A 24,579-nucleotide genomic window follows, 5' to 3' on the forward strand; every position below is an offset into this window, starting at 1 on the left:
CATTGGGAGGATGGGAAATTGTATAACACAACCAGGGGCTTGTTTAGCACACTGGGCTAAATCGCTGGCTTTTAAAGCAGACCAAGGCAGGCCAGCAGCACGGTTCAATTCCCATACCAGCCTCCCCGAACAGGCGCCGGAATGTGGCAACTAGGGGTGTTTCACAGTAACTTCATTTGAAGCCTACTTGTGACAACAAGCGATTTTCATTTTTATTCACCTTTGTGCACAACTAGTATGATACCTCCGTCACTTTCTTCCACAATGTGGGCTGACCTCTAAAACCTTGGCCCATCTCTCCAGGCATCTCCCCTTCCCCGTGGCACACACCCACCCTCCGGCCATAGAAATGTCCCCGGAGATGTGTCCCATCCCCTGGGTGTTCGGATGTTGACTGCTGCCTGTGTGGTGTTGCCTCCACAATGTTCAGGCAAAGTGTCCAGGCATCAAGGTGTGATTGGGATGCTAGACAATGACTCCCACATGCTACATGGCCTAACCACCCACTGGGATCCTCTTGGGTTGTGTGAAGTGGTCACTTAACCATGATTGTCAATTCCCTATTAACAACAGCCTTTGGCCGCATGGCCAGAGGCCTCGGTAGTCGGTGGGGGTTATGGGTGGTCGGTGGGGCAGACAGGCAGAGACGAGGATTTCCAGGAACGGGTACACACGATCCGGGAATTGGCACGGTGGTGCCATGTGCAGTTGCCCCTCCCAGTGCCTCTCTTTCCCCCCACCCCCACCCTCCCATGCCGGCCCACCCCTGCGGAGGGTCCCCCACCTCCAGCCGAGGATCCCCCACTAAGCACTGGGGTGGCAAGTCGCCTCCGGGCACTTTGCCTTTGAGCAAAGATGGTGACTCACCTCCTTGGCTCCCCACAAAAGCCCTTTCACCAGGTTCATGTTTTTCAAAAGGAGTACCAATCTGCGCCAGCGTGACCACTTGCTGGGAAGACCGCTGAATGATGGGGGCCATTGGATATGGGGTGGATCTCGTTAATTGTATGGAAATAGGGCTAAGTGGTGATAATTGGTTTCTCACCACGCTTTGGCAAGATTTCAATTTCGCCTACGGGAGCGGGCCGGTTGCATCGCAAACTGTTTGCCACCTAGCGCAGTTCTCGTTTTCTGCCTCTCCCGCTATTCACCGGCCTCATTTCGCTTGAGCGAGAATGTAATGAGGCCGGAGAATCGTGCCCCACAACATTCCTGTCATATAAAGTCTGGCACATGGCAGGGTTAATGTGGAACAGAGTACAGTACTGCCCACACTGTGATGTAAGAAAGCACATGACCTGCACACAGGGTCAGTTGAGTTTGGACAGAGCTCTGTGTACCAGCAAACATGAAGACAACTCGTACTTTTCACTGTATACGTGTAACTAGTTCTAAGAGTCAATAAAGATTTACAGTTAATCTACGTATGACTACTTCAGATCTACCAATCTAACCAACACCCTATAATAATTATTTTGGTTAGTTTAGAAAAAAAAACCCAGAAGACAATGAAGCAAACTTTAGGAGATCACATTGATCCGATTCACTGTTGCTAGTTGACCCACATACCTTCAATAACCTAAGATATCTTTCAGTCACAGGAACTCATCCAGCTCACTTTTTGAAGGTCTGCAATGAAGCCACACACATTGCATGATCTGCCAACCTATTGAGAGGATTTTGTTCCATTTAGTCTAGTTCTCGGTTTTCTTAACTAACCGGTGCTCTCCCTGAGCCTCCACTTGCCTACCTAGCTTAGATAACCCGTCCACATGGGTGGAAATAAAACGGTCCATTATTTCCAAGCATACCCCCTCAAGCTCCTCACTTTTCCTGCGAAAAAAAACAACACATCCTTAAGCCCTTTCTGAAAACAGCCCTTATGTATCATTTGGGTGGACCTACCTCTGGATTTTTTCCAGTGTCATATCTCCTGCTAATGTGGATACAGACAGAACCAAGCCTTTCAATGAGGTAACAATTGTACTTCTAACTTTATATTTAATAGTTATACATGCTGCTAACAACTAACTTACTTTCGCAAATAATATAACTTGGCACCCTAATTCAAACCGCAGTAACTTGATTTTATTTACATATTGGATAGTCAGAGGCTTTTCCCCAGGGTAGAGGGGTCAATTACTAGGGGGCATAGGTTTAAGGTGAGAGGGGCAAGGTTTAGGGTAGATGTACGAGGCATGTTTTTTACGCAGAGGGTAGTGGGTGCCTGGAACTCGCTACCGGAGGAGGTAGTGGAAGCAGGGACGATAGGGACATTTAAGGGGCATCTTGACAAATATATGAATAGGATGGGAATAGAAGGATACGGACCCAGGAAGTGTAGAAGATTGTAGTTTAGTCGGGCAGCATGGTCGGCACGGGCTTGGAGGGCCGAAGGGCCTGTTCCTGTGCTGTACATTTCTTTGTTCTTTGTTCTTTGTTATATCCAAAATCTATTGCAGAAATATTATACAGCAAAGGAACTTTTGAAAAATTGTTCATCTGAAAACTTTCATTTCATGATATTTGAGAGCTAGACCCCGACTGCCTTCCATTTTATTTGAATGTTCTTTGTGAAAGTGCTTGTTGGTTAATTACATTGAGCAAATTTGCTGAATACATGCTCCCAGTGTGGAACCTTACAAGCTAGAGTGCATTTTGGAACATTGTAGGAATGTTCCTTTCAGTTTTCCACTCATGAATGGAAAAATTGTGCAGACCACACCTACAGTTTCCCAGTATGAACCTCTGGCGGGTGAAGTCCTGCTCCTGGAATGTACATTCTGAAAATTACCCAACTTGTGCTTTTCATTACTGTTGCATGCCTGGAACCGTCACTGAAGTTTGAATGCTGTGCATTGTTTTTGTTAATTAACACTAGTATTTTCACTCCCAATAATTTTATCAGGCTGGAGAAGAGAAGATGATGGAGGACAAGGAGCCAACGATTGGTCAAAGTACTGTGATATCTGATGAAGTTGTGGTCATCAAAACAGTCTCATCTCCCCCTGAGGTTGATTTTTTTAAAATTAATTTGCACACACTGATATTTGGGTATATTTCTGTGGAGATATTTGTAATACATTTTTGAGTTTGCCATGTGGACGGTAAGCTGGCATAGAAGATAGCCTGCCTATTATGGAGCCCACCAACATTCAATCCATTCATCAAGGGAAAGCAATTCTTTAATAGGTAGGTGATCCACTCTGCCAGACTGCTGCCCAGATGAAGTCAAAAATTTACTCTCTGGGTTCGGCTTGAAGCTAATAATATTGCAATTTTTAATGTAGAGTTGGGTTTGATGAATAACATTAAAATTTACTTCCTAACCTACTTCAGATGACATGTTGAAATCTTGTGAGACATAAATTTGGAAAACAACATATGAGGTGGGGGGGGGGGGGGGGTGGCAGTGAGAAAGGAACTTAAATATAGACAACAAGAGAAGGAAATGCTAATGTTGTGATGCAATGCTTGACATCAGTCAGTGGAGAAAGTAAAGTTGAAGATGAGTGAGATGTGTATTGATTTGAACAACGATTGGTAGATTTTGTGTCATCTGTCAAATTGTCAAACAGAAAATTGTGCTGTCTACATTGGAAGAAACTGACATTTCAAAGAAGGGGGAAGCAAAAAGAGGTGATGCTGAAGGTAGCCTGAAAGCTAAAGAGACTGCAAGAGGAATTGAAAGCTCTCATGTGGGGCCAGCCATGCAGACATATGAGACCTCAATGACCAAATGGAAGACTGATGAAGAGCCAATGTTTACCATTGCTACAGCACACTATTTTACTGAGTCAACAGGATCAAGATTATTGGTAACTGTTGCCCTCTCAGTCTAAAGATATTCGCATGACTTTCAGGCAACATGGCTTTGGTATGCTTAAACAGTTAAAGCCACTATTACATTTACCTGCCATTTGCTTGTACCCAGCCAGTGGTCCTGCAGGATAGTTTTAACATTTTATTTATGGCATTACTGTTTGGTTCATTTAGGCACCATTCCCTTAAAATGCAAGCATTTTCAGCCTACACCCTATTTGCATTTCAGCAGATTGATCCATCGACTTCTGTTACAATTTTATTCAAATTTCTGTTGCACATCTTTTCAATCTAGCAAAACCTCTGAAATGTGATGTTCCTCAGCATTAACCTGTTGTCTTATCCTTTGCCTGTATATTTCCCTGCACTTATTCTTTTTGCATTTTCCATATGGCCTATTAATCTCTCGAAACTTCTTCAACCTTTATATCTGTATAGGCTTTTATGTGTCTGCTGTTTACATGGTTGTGTCCGTCAGTTGGCTTTTATATGTTGACTTTCTGTGTCTACACAGACAAAGCAGTCTGGTTCGGAAGCAACTTCAGAAAATGTAGACGTCTCCAATCTAATAGATTCAGCACGAAAACAAATGGATGCAAAGGAATGGGCTTCTGCCTCATCATACAGTTGGGCTCAGGTGTCTTTTTATTCTTTATGGAAATTCATTGCACTGAAATGGACTCAAGACATCTTTGTTGGTTCCGCTTCTTTCTCGCTGTTTGTGATGCTTTGTCTGCCAGTATGTTTTTCTTTACTTTGAAAACTGATTTCAGAGGACTGTCCTTTTTGTGAGAGAACATGCCACCTCGTTTAACTATCTTCTATCCATGCCAGACATCATCTACCCTTGCAGGTTGCCAACTCTGGTTGGCCATATGCCTGGAGGTTTTATCACATGTCCTCCTGACTACATGTCCATCTTCATGGTGCACTGTCCTCCGATACCAATTGGAAAGTGATTTCCCCAATTTGGTGATTTAACTGTCAGCCAAGCTGCCTACTTTGCCATGTCCAAACTTTTTATAATAAGTAAACAGAAGTGTTCAATTTTTTTTAATAGACCTTCTAATTCTTTTTCTCCTGGGTTGCTTGAAATGGGTTATACTTTCATTCCTGAAAACTGCAGTTTAACCCTGGAGGTTTTGGCAACCTGATCCACCCTGAGAACTACTTTCACCAAGCCTCTATTAATGTCACTTTCAAATCTGCAGCCCAGAGCCAGGATGTTTGCGACAGTGACCTGTCAAATTTCATCGTGCAGGGAATATTCTGGCCTCCACTTGGCCCTTTCTCACAATGAAGCAGGTGGTGATCAGGAACTTGAGTTGTAGCAAGTCTGTTCTGAAGCTACAGAGCTGTCATGTTTAATTTGTCACAACATAAATTTGCTTTCACTCTGGTAAGTTTAAGAAACAATCATTGTGTTTATAAAGTATTTCCATTGTAAAATTTAGGTGTAATACACCCTCCGTTTGAATGATGGTCCCAGCTACTTTCGTAGTCATCTAGTATGAGATTATCTGAGGCACATTGCTTAACCAATTGAATTTGTGTCTGTATGGGAAGCGGTATGGAATACATTGTGGGATTGTGACAACATGTAATTACAGCTACTTGATCTTGTCAGATTGCATGTTCTGCTTTAAGATTGCTTCTTGAAAGTTAAATTGCATGTTAATTGCAATAAATTTACTGTTTCGGTATTTGTGCTGCTAGTAGTTTCATTTTGGTAATCTTAGACTTTTAAAAAGTTTTATTCTCTGTTTTGCTGCAAGCATTGTTTTTACACAGAAGGTGCATGGCAATGGTGTTTCTGCACAATGCATTGTTCATAATAACATTTGTACCAAGATTAATACACACTTAGTCCTTATGATTTTATGCTGTGAGTTTCCTCAGAGTTGCTCCTGCTTGTCACCAGACCTTTGCCATAAGTGTGTGAAAAGCTTTGTCTGTGCTTTGTTACAATCCCAGTAGGTGTTACAGCTGGACAGGAAGATTCCAGAATGGAACCCTGGCTCAAAAGACTGTAACTTCTATTTTTTTCTAAAATGTTTAGGAACAGAGTCACAGGACTGTTAATTAGTTTTAACAACAAGGAAAAAAACATTTAAATATGAAAAATTGGATTATGATACGCCTTTACTCCAACCTTACTTTAACAATTACACATAGGTTTTCGGATTAACACTGATTGCAAAGTACATGTTGATCTACAATTGTCTCATTAGGTCAAAGTCCCCTTTATACTCACAAGATGACTGTGGTCAAATACCCTCACTCCACTCTGAACCCAAGTTAGTGTCTGCGGCTTCATCCTCAGAGTGCCCCCAGATGACGATCACATGAGAGTTTCCAAACTCCACTCCCAAAAGTATGCTTTAACATCTTCTTTCAATAATGCTTTCCTTTAGTGATTGCCTTCCGAAATCCAGTTCAGGTTTTACAAAAGACTTTTTAAACTCAAGCTTCTGCTCCACTGTTAACAGTGAATCCAGTCCAGGATTTGTCACCACCCCATTTTAGGTTTCCTTTGTCTGACCTGCTTTAATATAAACTCTGCGATCCAGCAATCGGTTTCCATGGTTATTTCAACTCTCGTTCCATAGGCTGTAGTAACATTTCTCAAACCTAAAAATCACTTAAGATACCTTTTGGGACTCAGCTCTGCCTGTCTTTACCGAACAGTGCTCTGTTCTAGTATCTTTAACTTCAGACATTTTGGAAACTTCTCTTCATGTCTTTAGTTTCCTTAACGAGCTGCTCTTTAGATCTCTGCACTAGCTTTCTTAACTATACTCCATAGTATGGCTTTTCTTCAAGCAAAGCTGAGAGAGATGTTCCCTATCCAGAAATTCAAATCAACTGCTTCTAGCGAGGTATGAGAGCTGCCTTCTCTCTCACTATCTATTTTCAACTGAAATGAAATCAAATTAGCTAACTAGAAGTTTAAAACGTCTCGACCTTACAAGGGCCCCAGTTGCTAAGCAACACCCACATGCTTATGCCTTTTATTTATTCTTCACTCCATATCCCCCTCTAAGCACAATAGAAACACCGTTGGAACTTAACCAACCCCTACGCATACACACAACTTTGTCCAGCATGAATCTAACTCTAGGTTTTACTCTCGCAGGTACAGAAACATTAAACTAAACACACTGAATACTATACCTTATTTCTAATGTAACCAATATAAATATAAATCCCTTAAAACTACCTGCTGTTTTCCTAACAAGGTGGTAATGAGTACCCTGTTGCAGTTAAGGCTATGGTAGTGACTCATGAGCAGCTCTGAGAAAACCAAAGGTCACCGATAAAAGGGGGTTAGCTAAAGAACCACTGATAACAAAAGGAAGAACTTTTTTTTGCTTCAAGTGTTTAAGATCTGGGGCGAAATTCTTCGGAAACGGCGCGATGTCCGCCGACTGCTGCCCAAAACGGCGCCAATCAGACGGGCATCTTTGGGGGCCGAGCCCCAACATTGAGGGGCTAGGCCGACGCCAGAGGAATTTCCGCCCCGCCAGCTGGCGGAAACGGCCTTTGTTGCCCCGCCAGCTGGCGCGGAAATGACATCTTGGGGCGGCGCATGCGCGAGAGCGTCAGCGGCCGCTGACAGTTTCCCACGCATGTGCAGTGGAGGGAGTCTCTTCCGCCTGCGCCATGGTGGAGACCGTGGCGGAGGCGGAAGGGAAAGAATGCCCCCACGGCACAGGCCCGCCCGCGGATTGATGGGCCCCAATCGCGGGCCAGGCCACCGTGGGAGCACCCCCCGGGGCCAGATCGCCCCGCGCTCCCCCCCAGGACCCCGGAGCCCGCCCACGCCGCCTTGTCCCGACGTTCAAAAGATGGTTTAATCCACGCCGGCAGGACAGGCAATTTATCGGCGGGACTTCGGCCCATCCGGGCCGGAGAATCGAGCGGGGGGGCCCGCCAACCGGCGCGGCCCGATTCCCGCCCCCGCCAAATATCCGGTGCCAGAGACTTCGGCAACTGGCGGGGGCGGGATTCACGGCAGCCCCCGGCGATTCTCCAACCCGGCGGGGGGTCGGAGAATGACGCCCAAAAAATGAACTGCTGGAGAGGGTGGTGGAGGCAGATTCAGTTGTGCCTTTCAAAATAAAATTGGATTTCACCTGAAGAGAAGATAGTTGCAGGGCTATGAGGAAAGGACTAGCAAGGTTACTCTTGTCGTGAGCTGGTACAGGCTCGACAGGCTATTTTTTTTATTTGTTCATGGGATTTGGACTGACTGGGCCAGTTGAGGTCATTTAAGAGTCAACCACATTGCTGTGGGTCTGGAATCACATGTAGGCCAGACCAGGTAAGGATGTCAGATTTCCTTCCCTAAAGGACATTAGTGAACCAGGTGGGTTTTCACGACAATTGACAATGGCTTCATGGTCATCATTAGACTTTTAATTCCAAATTTTTATTCAATTCAAATTTCACCATGTGCCGTGATGGGGTTCTAACCCAGGTCCCCAGTGCATTACCCTGGATCGCTAGATTACTAGTCCATTGATAATATCACTATGCCAGTGCTTCCCCTGACATCACTGCTTCCTATGATAGCTTATAGGCCTATCATTTCAATGCACGTGTGTATAACTTTCAACGTCATACCTTCTGTTTCAGAAATGCATGTTGGCCTGGTCATCAACTTCGCATTTCGGTTCGATTTGGTTTCAAAGATAACCTAGTTGTTGACTTTTAATAGTATTGAGAATGGTAATATATTCTTCAAAATGGGTTTATTTCATGGAAGAACAAGTTCCTAAAATAAAAATCCACTTTGCCACAATAACATCCTATATTCTCCAAATTAATTAAACTTCAGATTTTGTCAAAAGCCATAACCACAGGAATGATAGTCAGATAAAATTTCAAGTGTATAATTGCTTTATAAAGCATTAGTTAGGCCCCATTTAGAATACTGTGAGCAATTTTGGGCCCCACACCTCAGGAAGGACACATTGGCACTGGAGCGGGTCCAGCGGAGATTCACACGGATGATCCCAGGAATGGTAGGGCTAACATACGATGAACGTCTGAGGATCCTGGGATTATATTCATTGGAGTTTAGGAGGTTGAGGGGAGATCTAATAGAAACTTACAAGATACTGAATGGCTTAGATAGGGTGGACGTAGGGAAGTTGTTTCCATTAGCAGGGGAGACTAGGACCCGGGGGCACAGCCTTAGATAAAAGGGAGTCACTTTAGAACAAAGGTGAGGAGAAATTTCTTCAGCCAGAGAGTGGTGGGTCTGTGGAATTCATTGCCACAGAGTGCGGTGGAGGCTGGGACGTTGAGTGTCTTTAAGACAGAAGTTGATAAATTCTTGATTTCTCGAGGAATTAAGAGCTATGGAGAGAGCGCGGGTAAATGGAGTTGAAATCAGCCATGATTGAATGGTGGAGTGGACTCGATGGGCCGAATGGCCTTACTTCCGCTCCTATGTCTTATGGTCTTATGGCACTGTGTATTTCTGTTATGAGCTTGATGCACACTTAATCAGTAAGGCAACAGAATTTGCAGCCAAAGGGCAGATGAGAAAATTATTAGAGTTGGTGGATTGTATTTCAGGGTATTTGATTGTATGTAGCTTCTGCTATTTAGCTTTTTATTTTAAATTTAAATTTAAAGAGCCATTGTGCTTTCTTCTATTTTATCTCTTTCCAAAAAGTTTACTAGTATTGTGCACTGTGGCACTTGGAATTCTTCCTTTGGAGATTATTTTCAGGAATTATGTATGCTCCCAGTGCGGATTTCTATTCCTTACTACAGGTTCAATGTCTGTTCTGTATTTACACAAATGTTGCATTCTTCAAATCAATGGCTGCTTTGGAAACTTCGCCAATTTCATGATTGATGCCAGCAAGGGGTTTTGTAACATAAACTGAGTGGAAAATTCTACAGTGGCCCAGTTTCAATCTGCTGACAGAAAGGAGAAAATAATTGGAGAAAGCTCTAAATTCCTCTACATTTTTGTGATTACATTAATTTTTCTTCTGTATGCATTCTGCACCGAAAGCATGCTTTAGGTGGGACACAGCGATGAAAGCCTTTTTACAAAATCAATGTACGCTTCCCACACTGAATGCGCATCACAATCACTAAGCTCTGGGATTTTAAAGTTTTACAATACTCGGGTCCACTGATTATTTGGATATTCTGAGTAATGTATACTTTTCAAGGTGTGCTTTTCAAGTTATATGGTTGGGTTATATAAGGATTTAAGAAAATGCAGACATTCATTTACTGGCTACTATAGTGAAATAATTAGATTTTACTACATATTGTCATAGCAGAGTTTTTATTTCCCCCTTAGAAATCTGAAATGAAATCTGAAATGAATTGGGAAGTAAGTTCCAAAGTGGTGCAACATGATACCCATGAACAGGAGAAGACGATGAAGGCCATGCAGGAAACAATGGTGATGGAAGAAGAGCATGTAATGAATGTGCATGCAAGCGAGGATGCTTCTGCTCTATGTGCTAAGCTGGCAGGAGTTGAGTGGGATTCTATAGCAGAGACGAGCAAAGCTCACTCATCTGGTGATGCAGGGGGTCTGAGTTGCCTGGTGACCATGGAAACCAAAGAGGACAAGAGAGAGATGGCGAGTCCCAAAGTGGATAAAGCAGTCACTGAATTTGCAGAAGTACCTGCTTCTGCTCAAGGGTGGGAGAAACAGCCTGAAATGATAGGCAAGCCTTCAGATAAATCTGAAGAAAAACCTCAGTTTGAGGTAACTGGTTTCCCTCACCTCTTACCAACTGTCATCATTAATCATTCACATTTAATCTATTTGTTTCCCCATACATTTGCAAAAATCTTTGGGAATCAAACAGAACATCTGAAATGCGCGGACTGCAAAGAAGATTGGCTTCATTAATTGCTATTGAGTCAAGTGATTTGAAGCACATTTAATGCATATCTGATACTCTTGTCCCTGTCATTTAGTAACCTAAGGGATCATTTTAACCCCAATTGGTTGACTGGAAACTGATCAGAGCTGAATTCTGCTTTTAACTAAAGTGGAAAATAATTTAGGCAGAGTGTAAAATGGATGGCTGATCATTTCATTCTGAGGGGTTATGTTAAAATGACCCCCTAGTGTCTGCACACCATCATCTCGTTGCACTAATTTTGAAATGCTACTGTTTGTTCTGCTGCAGCTTTGATGAAGGGCCTCTTGCAAGCTTGATGTGCTTTCAGCCTAACTTGTAGATGATGTGCTGCTTTCTATTTTTGATATGATTTTATAGTCACTGTTTGCAAAGTCAAATCACATTATTGGAAATGCCTGAGACCAATGCACCTCTGGGATCATCTAACTCATATTTAAGTTCGTTGCTGAATTAAGGGAGTCTACCAAATTTTTCCAAATCATAAATTATGACGTTTTTATTATAAGTTTTTGATAACTTAGTCAGGATTGATAAAACTATGACTGTTTCTGAAACAATATAAAATTATTTTAGAGATTAAAATTATTTTGATTTGCCTAAAAGAGGGGTAAACTCTTGTCAATTTATTTTTGCACATTACTTTTCCCTCTTTTTCTTTGGCCCACTTTCTGAAATCAGGGGCGAAATTCTCCGGTATCGGGGCGATGTCCGCCGACTGGCGCCCAAATCGGCGCAAATCAGTCGGGCATAGTGTCGCCCCAAAGGTGCGGAATCCTCCGCATCTTGGGGGGCCGAGCCCTAACCTTGCGGTGCTAGGCCCGCGCCGGACTGATTTCCGCCCTGCCAGCTGGCGGAAAAGGCCTTTGGTGCCCCGCCAGTTGGCGCGGAAATGACATCTCCGGGCGGCACATGCGCGGGAGCGTTAGCAGCCGCTCACGGCATCCCCGCGCATGCGCTGTGGAGGGAGTCTCTTCCGCCTCCGCCATGGTGGAGACCGTGGCGAAGGCGGAAGGAAAAGAGTGCCCCCACGGCACAGGTCTGCCCGCGGATCAGTGGGCCCCGATCGCGGGCCTGGCCACCGTGGGGACACCCCCTGGGGCCAGATCGCCCCGCGCCCCCCCAGGACCCCGGAGCCCGCCCGTGCCACCTTGTCCCGCCGGTAAGGTAGGTGGTTTAATCTACGCCGGCGGGACAGGCATTCTAGCAGCGGGACTTCGGCCCATCCGGGCCGGAGAATCGCGGGGCCCGCCAACCGGCGCGGCGCGATTCCCGCCCCTGCAGAATATCCGGTGCCAGAGAATTGGGCAACCGGCGGAGGCGGGATTCACGCCAGCCCCCGCCGATTCTCCGACCCGCCCAAGGTTTTTAACATAAATTTGACAAATAGATTGTACTAGGAAAAGAATGGTCTGGATTTTGTGGTCCCTGGTGAAATGCCAGCACTCACTGACCTCTTGTACCAGTCTTGTGGTGTGGCTTTCATCTTTCTCAACTAGAGGGAACCTTCAGTTTCCAGTAACAATTATGGCATTAAGTTGGTTAGGTAGCAATGCACATCAATGAATTTTCAGAGAACAAAGCAAGAAGTAGACAGCATTGGTTCTCATTCACTCACTGATGACCTTACAATGAGCAAAATAAAGCTTGGGACATGCACATGAGATTTAGATAGAAAATAAACTTTAAAAATAGTTTTATTATTTTAAACTTCTATGAGAATTTTATCATCATAATCTTTATTAGTGTCACAAGTAGCATTAACACTGCAATGAAGTTAATATGAAAATCCCCTAGGTGCCACACTCCGGCGCCTGTCCAGGTACATTGAGAGAAAATTCAGAATGTCCAGTTCACCTGACAAACACGTCTTCGAGGACTTGTGGGAAGAAACCGGAGTGCCCGGAGGAAACCCTCGCAGACATGGGGAGAATGTGCAGGCTCCGCAAGTGACCCAAGCCGGGAATCAAACCCAGGTCCCTAACGCTGTGAAGCAACAGTGCTACCGTTCCAAGGATAAATTTTACATTTTATAATGAGGTTTTCAAGCCAGAGAGATTGTTCAATAATTACGACTAAGTACTCCATTTGAAAACCCAGTTAAACCTCTGGCGGGATTCTCTGTTGTGAGTTTGCCTCGCTACCGCTGCCAGTGAGAACAGAGAATTTGGCGGTCAGCCAAATCTCCATTCACTGCAGCAGGAAACCTAACTATTCCTGTTCCTGTTTCTTATGATATGGTCTTAGGAGAGGACTGATGAGAGAAAAGGTAATTATCCAGTTATGTCATCCAGTTATACATTGAATGTTATTTGCAGAACATTAGAATAAATGCAGATAGAAGCTGCCTGGTCCTTGTTTTAGCACTTGTGGTCACTTGGGCGAAACAAGCTCTCATTGTTTTGACAAATGCTAGTCTTTATAATTGTGTTTTTGTATATATTTATAATGTTTTAAAAAAGGCATATAAATTGGCCAGAAAAAGCAGTAGACTTGAGGGGCGTCATTCTCCGACCCCCCCCAGCGGGTCGGAGAATGGCCGTTGGCCGCCGTGAATCCCGCCTCCGCCGAAGTCTCCGGTAACGGAGATTGGGCGGGGACGGGAATCCGGCCGCGCCGGTTGGCGGGACCCCCCGCTGGATTCTCCGGCCCGGATGGGCCGAAGTCCCGCCCAGAAATTGCCTGTCCCGCCGGCGTAAATCAAACCTGGGGCGTCATTCTCCGCCGGCGGGAGTCTCCGTTTTGCCGGCGCCTGGGGGTTTCGCGACGGCGTGGGGCTGCCCCACAATGGGAAACCCCATTGACCGGCCGGTGTTACGGAGACTCCCGCCGGCCGGTCGGGGCAGAAATGTGGCGGGGCGGGTATGAGAATTTTGCCCCTGGTATTTACTGGCGGGACCAGGCGGCGTGGGCGGGCTCCGGGGTCCTGTGGGGGGCGCGGGGCAATCTGACCCCGGGGGGTGCCCCCACGGTGGCCTGGCCTGCGATCGGGGCCCACCGATCCGCGGGCGGGCCTGTGCCGTGGGGGCACTCTTTCCCTTCCGCCTCCGCCACGGCCTCCACCATGGCGGAGGCGGAAGAGACTCTCCCCACTGCGCATGCGCGGGAAACTGCCGGCGCCCGCTGACGCTCCCGTGCATGCGCCGGGAAACTGTCAGCGGCCGCTGACGCTCCCACGCAAGCGCCGCATTTCCGCGCCAGCTGGCGGGGCAACAAACGTCATTTCCGCCAGCTGGTGGGGCGGAAATCCCTCCGGGCGTCTGCCTAGCCCCTCAATGTTGGGGCTAGGCCGGCGCGATGCCCGTCTGATTGGCGCCGTTTTTGGCGCCAGTCAGCGGACATCGCGCCGTTGGGGGAGAATTTCGCCCGAGGATTGGGAGCAGTTTACAATTCAGCAAAGGAGGACAAAGTGTTTGACTAAGGATGGGAGAATAGAATATGAAAGTAAGCTTGCAGGGAACATAAAAACTGACTTTAAAAGCTTCTATTGAGAAGTGAAGAGAAAAAGATTAGTGAAGACAAATGTTGGTCCTTCACAGTCAGAAACAGGGGAAATTATAATGGGGAACAAAGAATGGCTGACCAACTAAATACGTACTTTAGTTCTGTCTTCACAAATGGGGACACAAATAACGTAATGGAAATGTTGGGGATTTCGTGAGAGGGAGCAATTGAAGGAAATTAGTATTATTATGGAAATAGTGTTGGAGAAAATTGATAGGATTGGAGGCCGATAAATCCCATGGACCTGATAATCTACATCCCAAGGTACTTAAGGAAGTGCCCCTAGAAATAATGGATGCATTGGTGGCCTTCTTCCAAGATTCTAGAAACTCTGGAACAGTTCCTACAGATTGGAAGGTAGCTAATGTAGCCCTAATATTTAAAAAGAAAAGTAAAGAGAAAATGGAATTATAGACCGTCAACCTGAAGTCAGTAGTGGGGAAAATGCTACAGTCCATTACAAAAGACTTAATAGCCAGGCACTTGGAAAACAATGGCAGGAGCTGACAGAGTCAGCATGGATTTACAAAGACAAAATCATACCTAACAAATCTACAGGAGTTTTTTGAGAATATAACTAGTAGAGTTGACGAGGGGGAGCCACTGGTTGTGGTTTATTTAGACTTCCAGAAGGCTTTTGACAAAGTTCCACATAAAAGATTAGTGTGTAAAATTAAAGTGCATGTGATTGGGGGTAGTGTATTGAGATGGATAGAAAACTGGTTGGCAGTCAGGAAACAAAGAGTAGGAATAAACGGATCTTTTTCCAAATGGTAGGCAGTAACTAGTGGGGTACCGCAGGGATCGGTGCTAGGACCCCAATATTAGCAATATATATTAATGAGGGAACTTAATGTAATATCTCCTAATTTGCAAATTACATAAAGCTGGGTGGGAGGGTGAGCTGTGAGGTGGATGCAGAGATGCTTTGGTGTATTTTGGACAAGCTGAGTGGGCAAATGCATGGCAGATGCATTATATTGAGGGTAAATTTGAGGTTATCCAATTTGGTAGCAAAAACAAGAAGGTGGATTATTGGCAGATTGGCTATAGATTGAGAGAGGGAATGTGCAATGAGATCTGGATGTCCTCCTACACCAGTCCCTGGAGGTAAGCATGCAGGTGCAGCTGGCGGTAAAGAAGGCAAATGGTATTCTGGCCTTCATTGCGAGAGGTTTTGAGTACAGGAGCAAGAATGTCTTGCTGAAATAATACAGAGTGTTGGTGATACCACACCTGGAATATTGTGTGCAATTTTGGTCTCCTTTTCTGAGGAAGAATGTTCTTGCTATAGAGGGGGTACAGCGCACGTTTACCAGACTGATTCCTTGGATGGTGGGAGTGATATATGAGGAGAGATTGAATTGGCTAGGATTATATTCGCTAGAGTTTAGAAGAATCGGGGGGATCTCATAGAAGCCGACAAAATTCTAACAGGACTAGACAAGGTAGATGCATGACGGATGTTCCCGATGGCGGGGGAGTCCAGAGCCAGAGGTCATAATCTAAGGATACGGGGTAAACCATTTAGGACTGAGATGAGGAGAAATCTTTCACTGAGTGATGAGCCTGTGGAATTCACTACCGCAGAAAGCAGTTGAAGCCAAAACGGTGTATGTTTTCAAGAAGGAGTTCGATATTGTTCTTGGGGCTAGAGGGATCAAAGGAAATGGGGGGGGGGGGCGGAGTAGAGGCTGGAACAGGTTACTGAGTTTGATGATCATAATGAATAGCAGAGCAGGCTCGCAGGCCCAAATGCCCTACTCCAGCTCCTATCTTCTATGTTTCTAAATGAAGTTTTCATTCCGCAGAACGTAACCGAAGGGGATAAAAAGCTTTCCTTTTCAAAGTAAATAAGAAAAAGTCAGGTTTTTGGTTTGAAAGTATCAATAAATCTCTACGATTGTCTGAGAAGCATAGCTTTTGTAGTTATTTCTCAAATAACTTCTGAACAAAGATTAACAGCAGCCTAACTTGCTGTTGAACATCTTCAAGTGAGTAGGATTCCTACTGGTCATTGTATGAAATAGCAGATGCTAATAGGATGGTACAGTGTTTGGCACTGCTGCCTTACAGGGCCAGGGATCCGTGTTCAGTTCCAACCTTGGGTGACTATTTGTGTGGAGTTTGCACGTTCTCCCCTTTTCTGCTTGGGTTTCCTCCGGGTGCTCTGGTTTCCTCCCACAGTCCGAAGATGTGCAGGCTAGGTAGATTGGCCATGCTAAATTTCCTCTTCGTGTCCAGTGGTTGGGTGGGGTTGTGGGGGAGTAGCCCTGGGTAGAGTGTTCTTTAGGCGGGTCAGTTCTGACTCAATGGGCTGAATGGCCTTCTGCACTGTAGGGATTCTATGATAATAGCAAATCAGAAAGTAAAATGCACTGATTATCCTTCACTTTTTACTTAGAAGCTGAAATGTCAACGATAATACATTACAAAAAATGGAAATTCTTATCAAGTCAGTGATTTCTACTCGATTGAAGCCGACACCGACTTCTGCAAGATGGCACACCCTCGGGAGAAGAATAGAGACACAGAAATTTCTAGATTTCTGTATTTAATTATACAAGTGTTGGCTCCAGAAATGACTTTCAGTTTCAGAGGACTGATGAGAAACTTTGACAGTTTTTCCATCGTTACTGCCACAAAATCCAGGCCATCATATTTCCAGTCTTTGCTCACAGTTGAAATTCTGAATCCCGGCCAGAGCCCAATATAGAAAGCTACAGTACTTTTTTCTATTTAGCTTTTGCTATAGGAGTGTAGCCAACAGCAAATGCACAGATTTCCTGAATTCCTAAGCATAAATAGTTAGACATGTAGGGACATATTAAAGCAGAATAGATCCGGAAATGTGTCAATAATCTGTTTGAAGCATCATGTTCTTGGAAATAATTATGTTTATATATGGACTCCAGCACCCAACATCACATGTAAAAGACACCATGGAAATTTTGGGGCATCTGGCTTGTCAGCTTTGAATAAGATTACTTACACAGAACATTCCTAGACTCTACCAAAAGAGGAAGGGAAATCCTGAAAAAATTATCTTAAAACTGATATGACATGTATGATAATGAAAAAGCATCAGTTGCTGAATGCCGGGAATGCCGAATGTCATTAGGTTTGCTCACACTTGAGGATTTGTTTGTCCTTTTCCTTTTAGCCACCTGTTGTGAAAACAGAAACGGTCAGCTTTGGCAGTGTGTGTCAGGAGGATGGGAAGGAAATCTGCACCAAGGATGTACCTGTGGTTCACACCGAGACTAAAACGATCACCTATGAATCAGCAAAGGTAACAGATTTTGCTAATCTGTGTGGCCAGCACTAGATCTGTTTATGTAATGACAATTCAATGCTTATGCAGTTACATACAAACATAAGAATTAGCAGGAGTAGGCCATACAGCCCCTCTAAATCCCTGCTCTGCCATTAGATAAGATCATGGCTGAACTATACCAGGGTCCTCCACTGTCGCTGGGTAAAAATTCTCGAATTCCCTTTCTAACATCCCTGTGGGTGTTCCTACAACACATGGGACGGCAGTGGTTCAAGAAGGCTGCGCATCATCTTCTCGAGTAGCTTGCACCCCATGAACAAATAAAAGAAAGAAAGATCTGACTGATGCATCTTCCCAGCCTCCACTGTTCTCTGGAGAAGAGCGTTTATTTAATTATAAGTACAACACAAAAAAAAAAAATTCTGATTAAATTTTAATGAATTCCTCTCGTTCTGCCTCTGCTTACATTCTTGTCATTTAAATTAAAGGTCTACATCTTGAAATTCCCTAGTTTTGATAAGATATAGAAAATGAGGGGAGACGGGGGCATAGTGGTAGTGTCGTTATTGAAATCCAGAGACCCAGGATAATAATCTGGGGACCTGGGTTCGAATCCCACCAGAGCAGGTGATGGAATTTAAACTCAATAAAATATTTGGAATTAAAAAGTTGAATGACCCTTGTTGATTGTTAGAAAAGCCCTGGTTCACTAATGTTCTTTAGGGAAAGAAATCTGCCATCCTTACCTAGTCTGGCCGATGTGTGACTCCAGGCCCGGAGCAATGTGGTTGACTCCCTCAAGGGCAATTAGGGATGTGCAATAAATGCTGGCACAAGCAGCGACGCCCAGTCCCATGAACGAATAAAAAAAAAATATTCACCAGCCAATCGCTCAGCTGGTTTCCTGTGTTGTCACACCTTGGGCCCAATTCTCCCATCGGGAGTCTAAGTGCCGACGGCGGAGTGAAAACCGGAGTGTTTCACGCCGGCGTCAGAGCCCGCTCCCAGCTGGGCCTTGGCGCTGTGTAAAAGCGGCGCCGCGTAAATGACGTCACCTGCGCATGAGTGGTTGCCGTCCTCCCCGAGGCCGCCCCGCACGAAGATGTCGGATGGATCTTGCGGAGCGGCGGAGGAAAGGAGGTCCTCCTTCAGAGAGGCCAGCCACCGATCGCGATCACGTGCCAGACCCAATTTGAGGGCCCCCCGCCCCCCCGGTGCAGGACCCCCCCTCCCCAGCATTCCTGCGCTGTTCCCGCTGGCAGCGACCAGGTGTGGACGGCGCCGGCGGGAACCCATCGTATTGGGCAGGCCGCTCGGCCCATCGGGCCGGAGAATCGGCGCTTGCCCGTTGCAAACGGCGAGCAGCGATTCTCCCAACGGCCAGCTGTGATTCTCGGCGTGCCGTTTTGGGGTGGGGGGGGGGGGAGAGAATCGCGTGAGGGCATCAGGGCGGTGTTGCGGGACACGTGCGGGGCCCCGGCGATTCTCCCACCCAGAGTGGGGGGGAGAATTCTGCCCCTTGACTTTTGTTTCTAAATGTGGCTGTGAACCTACAGCCTGGATAAAGGCAGCAGTGACCCTGCTCTCTCTGAAATCTCTCTTGATAGCCACACTCTCACTGAAACCTCGCTGCTTCCGCTCTCACTGAAACCTCACTGCGTCAGCTCTCACTGAAACCTAGCTGCTTCCGCTCTCACTGAAACCTCACTGCGTCCGCTCTTACTGAAACCTCACTGCGTCCGCTCTCACTGAAACCTCGCTGCTCCGCTCTCACTAAAACCTCACTGCGTCAGCTCTCACTGAAACCTAGCTGCTTCCGCTCTCACTGAAACCTCACTGCGTCCGCTCTTACTGAAACCTCGCTGCTTCCACTCTCACTGAAATCTCACTGCTTCCGCTCTCACTGAGACCTCACTGCGTCTGCTCTCACTGAAACCTCGCTGCTTCCGCTCTCACTGAAACCTCACTGCGTCAGCTCTCACTGAAACCTAGCTGCTTCCGCTCTCACTGAAACCTCACTGCGTCAGCTCTCACTGAAACCTAGCTGCTTCCGCTCTCACTGAAATCTCACTGCTTCCGCTCTCACTGAAACCTCACTGCATCCGCTCTCACTGAAACCTCGCTGCTTCCACTCTCGCTGAAACATCGCTGCTTCCACTCTCGCTGAAACCTCGCTGCTTCCGCTCTCTCACTGAAACATAGCTGCTTCCGCTCTCGCTGAAACCTCGCTACTTCCCCCCTCACTGAAACCTCGCTGCTGGCGCTCTCTCTGAAACCTCGCTGCTTCCGCTCTCTCGCTGAAACCTCGCTGCTTCCGCTCTCTCGCTGAAACCTCGCTGCTTCTGCTCTCTCACTGAATCCTCGCTGCTTCCGCTCTCACTGAAACCTCGCTGCTTCCGCTCTCTCACTGAAACCTCGCTGCTTCCCCTTCACTGAAACCTCGCTGCTTCTGCTCTGACTGAAGCCTCGCTGCTTCCGCTCTCTCGCTGAAACCTCGCTGCTTCCACTCTCTCTGAAACCTCACTGCTTCCGCTCTCACTGAAACCTCGCTGCTTCCGCTCTCACTTAAACCTCGCTGCTTCTGCTCTCTCACTGAAACCTCGCTGCTTCCGCTCTCTCACTGAAACCTCGCTGCTTCCGCTCTCTCACTGAAACCTCGCTGCTTCCGCTCTCTCACTGAAACCTCGCTGCTTCCGCTCTCACTGAAACCTCGCTGCTTCCGCTCTCTCACTGAAACCTCGCTGCTTCCCCTTCACTGAAACCTCGCTGCTTCCGCTCTGACTGGAGCCTCGCTGCTTCCGCTCTCTCGCTGAAACCTCGCTGCTTCCACTCTCTCTGAAACCTCACTGCTTCCGCTCTCACTGAAACCTCGCTGCTTCCGCTCTCACTGAAACCTCGCTGCTTCCGCTCTCTCACTGAAACCTCGCTGCTTCCGCTCTCTCACTGAAACCTCGCTGCTTCCGCTCTCACTGAAACCTCGCTGCTCCGCTCTCACTGAAACCTCGCTGCTTCCGCTCTCACTGAAACCTCACTGCGTCAGCTCTCACTGAAACATAGCTGCTTCCGCTCTCACTGAAACCTCACTGCGTCCGCTCTTACTGAAACCTCGCTGCTTCCGCTCTCACTGAAACCTCGCTGCTTCCGCTCTCACTGAAACCTCACTGCGTCAGCTCTCACTGAAACCTAGCTGCTTCCGCTCTCACTGAAACCTCACTGCTTCCGCTCTCACTGAAACCTCACTGCATCCGCTCTCACTGAAACCTCGCTGATTCCACTCTCGCTGAAACATCGCTGCTTCCACTCTCGCTGAAACCTCGCTGCTTCCGCTCTCTCACTGAAACCTAGCTGCTTCCGCTCTCGCTGAAACCTCGCTACTTCCCCCTCACTGAAACCGCACTGCTTCCGCTCTCTCACTGAAACCTCGCTGCTTCCGCTCTCACTGAAACCTCGCTGCTTCCGCTCTCTCACTGAAACCTCGCTGCTTCCCCTTCACTGAAACCTCGCTGCTTCCGCTCTGACTGAAGCCTCGCTGCTTCCGCTCTCTCGCTGAAACCTCGCTGCTTCGACTCTCTCTGAAACCTCACTGCTTCCGCTCTCACTGAAACCTCGCTGCTTCCGCTCTCACTTAAACCTCGCTGCTTTCGCTCTCTCACTGAAACCTCGCTGCTTCCGCTCTCTCACTGAAACCTCGCTGCTTCCGCTCTCTCACTGAAACCTCGCTGCTTCCGCTCGGACTGAAGCCTCGCTGCTTCCGCTCTCTCACTGAAACCTCGCTGCTTCCACTCTCTCTGAAACCTCACTGCTTCCGCTCTCACTGAAACGTCGCTGCTTCCGCTCTCACTGAAACCTCGCTGCTTCCGCTCTCTCTCTGAAACCTCGCTGCTTCCGCTCTCACTGAAACCTCGCTGCTTCCGCTCTCTCAGAAACCTCGCTGCTTCCGCTCTCACTGAAACCTCGCTGCTTCCACTCTCTCTGAAACCTCGCTGCTTCCGCTCTCTCTGAAACCTCACTGCTTCCGCTCTCACTGAAACCTCGCTGCTTCCACTCTCGCTGAAACCTCGCTGCTTCCGCTCTCTCACTGAAACCTCGCTGCTTCCGCTCCCGCTGAAACCTCGCTGCTTCCACTCTCGCTGAAACCTCACTGCTTCCGCTCTCTCAGAAACCTCGCTGCTTCCGCTCTCACTGAAACCTCGCTGCTTCCACTCTCTCTGAAACCTCGCTGCTTCCGCTCTCTCTGAAACCTCACTGCTTCCGCTCTCACTGAAACCTCGCTGCTTCCACTCTCGCTGAAACCTCGCTGCTTCCGCTCTCTCACTGAAACCTCGCTGCTTCCGCTCCCGCTGAAACCTCGCTGCTTCCACTCTCGCTGAAACCTCGCTGCTTCCGCTCTCACTGAAACCTCCCTGCTTCCCCCTCGCTGAAACCTCGCTGCTTCCCCCTCACTGAAACCTCGCTGCTTCCGCTCTCTCACTGAAACCTCGCTGCTTCCGCTCTCTCACTGAAACCTCGCTGCTTCCGCTCTCTCACTGAAACCTCGCTGCTTCCGCTCTCGCTGAAACCTCGCTGCTTCCCCCTCACAGAAACCTCGCTGCTTCCGCTCTCTCACTGAAACCTCGCTGCTTCTGCTCTCACTGAAACCTCACTGCTTCCACTCTCTCTGAAACCTCGCTGCTTCCACTCTCTCACTGAAACCTCGCTGCTTCCGCTCTCACTGAAACCTCGCTGCTTCCGTTCTCGCTGAAACCTCGCTGCTTCCGCTCTCTCACTAAAACCTCGCTCCTTCCGCTCTCGCTGAAACCTCGCTGCTTCCGTTCTCACTGAAACCTCGCTGCTGCCGCTCTCTCTGAAACCTCGCTGCTTCCGCTCGCTCACTGAAACCTCGCTGCTTCCGTTCTCACTGAAACCTCGCTGCTTCTGCTCTCTCTGAAACCTCGCTGCTTCCGTTCTCACTGGAACCTCGCTGCTTCCGTTCTCACTGAAACCTCGCTGCTGCCGCTCTCTCTGAAACCTCGCTGCTTCCGCTCGCTCACTGAAACCTCGCTGCTTCCGTTCTCACTGAAACCTCGCTGCTTCTGCTCTCTCTGAAACCTCGCTGCTTCCCCCTTCACTGAAACCTCGCTGCTTCCGCTCTCACTGAAACCTCGCTGCTTCCCCCTCGCTGAAACCTCGCTGCTTCCGCTCTCACTGAAACCTCGCTGCTTCCGCTCTCTCTGAAACCTCGCTGCTTCCGCTCTCTCTGAAACCTCACTGCTTCCTCTCTCACTGAAACCCCGCTGCTTCCGCTCTCACTGAAACCTCGCTGCTTCCGCTCTCTCACTGAAACCTCGCTGCTTCCGTACTCACTGAAACCTCGCTGCTTCCGCTCTCACTAAAACCTCGCTGCTTCCGCTCTCTCTGAAACCTCGCTGCTTCCGCTCTCTCTGAAACCTCACTGCTTCCTCTCTCACTGAAACCTCGCTACTTCCCCCTCACTGAAACCACGCTGCTTCCGCTCTCTCACTGAAACCTCGCTGCTTCCGTACTCACTGAAACCTCGCTGCTTCCGCTCTCGCTGAAACCTCGCTGCTTCCGCTCTCTCACTGAAACCTCGCAGCTTCCGCTCTCTCACTGAAACCTCGCTGCTTCCGCTCCCGCTGAATCCTCGCTGCTTCCGCTCTCTCACTGAAACCTTGCTGCTTCCGCTCTCGCTGAAACCTCACTGCTTCCGCTCTCACTGAAACCTCGCTGCTTCCCCCTCACTGAAACCTCGCTGCTTCCGTTCTCGCTGAAACCTCGCTGCTTCCGCTCTCTCACTAAAACCTCGCTGCTTCCGCTCTCGCTGAAACCTCGCTGCTTCCGTTCTCACTGAAACCTCGCTGCTGCCGCTCTCTCTGAAACCTCGCTGCTTCCGTTCGCTCACTGAAACCTCGCTGTTTCCGTTCTCACTGAAACCTCGCTGCTTCTGCTCTCTCTGAAACCTCGCTGCTTCTGCTCTCTCTGAAACCTCGCTGCTTCCGTTCTCACTTAAACCTCGCTGCTTCCCCCCTCACTGAAACCTCGCTGCTTCCGCTCTCACTAAAACCTCACTGCCTACCCCTCACTGAAACCTCGCTACTTCCACTCTCGCTAAAACCTCGCTGCTTCCGCTCTCTCACTGAAACCTCGCTGCTTCCGCTCTCTCAGAAACCTCGCTGCTTCTGCTCTCTCTGAAACCTCGCTGCTTCCGTTCTCACTGGAACCTCGCTGCTTCCGTTCTCACTGAAACCTCGCTGCTTCCCCCTTCACTGAAACCTCGCTGCTTCCGCTCTCACTGAAACCTCGCTGCTTCCCCCTCGCTGAAACCTCGCTGCTTCCGCTCTCACTGAAACCTCGCTGCTTCCGCTCTCTCTGAAACCTCACTGCTTCCTCTCTCACTGAAACCCCGCTGCTTCCGCTCTCTCACTGAAACCTCGCTGCTTCCGCTCTCTCACTGAAACCTCGCTGCTTCCGCTCTGACTGAAGCCTCGCTGCTTCCGCTCTCTCACTGAAACCTCGCTGCTTCCACTCTCTCTGAAACCTCACTGCTTCCGCTCTCACTGAAACCTCGCTGCTTCCGCTCTCTCACTGAAACCTCGGTGCTTCCGCTCTCTCACTGAAACCTCGCTGCTTCCGCTCTCACTGAAACCTCGCTGCTTCCACTCTCTCTGAAACCTCGCTGCTTCCGCTCTCTCTGAAACCTCACTGCTTCCGCTCTCACTGAAACCTCGCTGCTTCCACTCTCGCTGAAACCTCGCTGCTTCCGCTCTCTCACTGAAACCTCGCTGCTTCCGCTCCCGCTGAAACCTCGCTGCTTCCACTCTCGCTGAAACCTCGCTGCTTCCGCTCTCACTGAAACCTCCCTGCTTCCCCCTCGCTGAAACCTCGCTGCTTCCCCCTCACTGAAACCTCGCTGCTTCCGCTCTCTCACTGAAACCTCGCTGCTTCCGCTCTCTCACTGAAACCTCGCTGCTTCCGCTCTCTCACTGAAACCTCGCTGCTTCCGCTCTCGCTGAAACCTCGCTGCTTCCCCCTCACAGAAACCTCGCTGCTTCCGCTCTCTCACTGAAACCT

At 47.9% G+C, this 24,579-nt stretch overlaps 1 protein-coding gene across 20 annotated transcripts in view; it reads left to right on the forward strand.

Annotated features, from left to right (window-relative positions):
* The window catches only part of LOC140385374 (band 4.1-like protein 3), a 322,225-nt gene that overhangs the window by 257,223 nt on the left and 40,423 nt on the right, over window positions 1-24,579 (forward strand). For 14 of the 20 annotated variants that reach the window (XM_072467470.1, XM_072467472.1, XM_072467467.1 and 11 more), the window contains 5 exons: window positions 2,909-3,013; window positions 3,579-3,818; window positions 4,337-4,459; window positions 10,154-10,570; window positions 17,398-17,526. In XM_072467470.1, coding sequence (XP_072323571.1) covers window positions 2,909-3,013; window positions 3,579-3,818; window positions 4,337-4,459; window positions 10,154-10,570; window positions 17,398-17,526 — 1,014 coding nt within the window. The remainder of the gene's footprint in view (window positions 1-2,908; window positions 3,014-3,578; window positions 3,819-4,336; window positions 4,460-10,153; window positions 10,571-17,397; window positions 17,527-24,579) is intronic. The other 6 variants (XM_072467476.1, XM_072467474.1, XM_072467473.1 and 3 more) reach the window with 5 other exon arrangements.

This window comes from Scyliorhinus torazame, chromosome 11 (genome assembly GCF_047496885.1).
Source record: "Scyliorhinus torazame isolate Kashiwa2021f chromosome 11, sScyTor2.1, whole genome shotgun sequence".
NCBI lineage: Eukaryota > Metazoa > Chordata > Chondrichthyes > Carcharhiniformes > Scyliorhinidae > Scyliorhinus > Scyliorhinus torazame.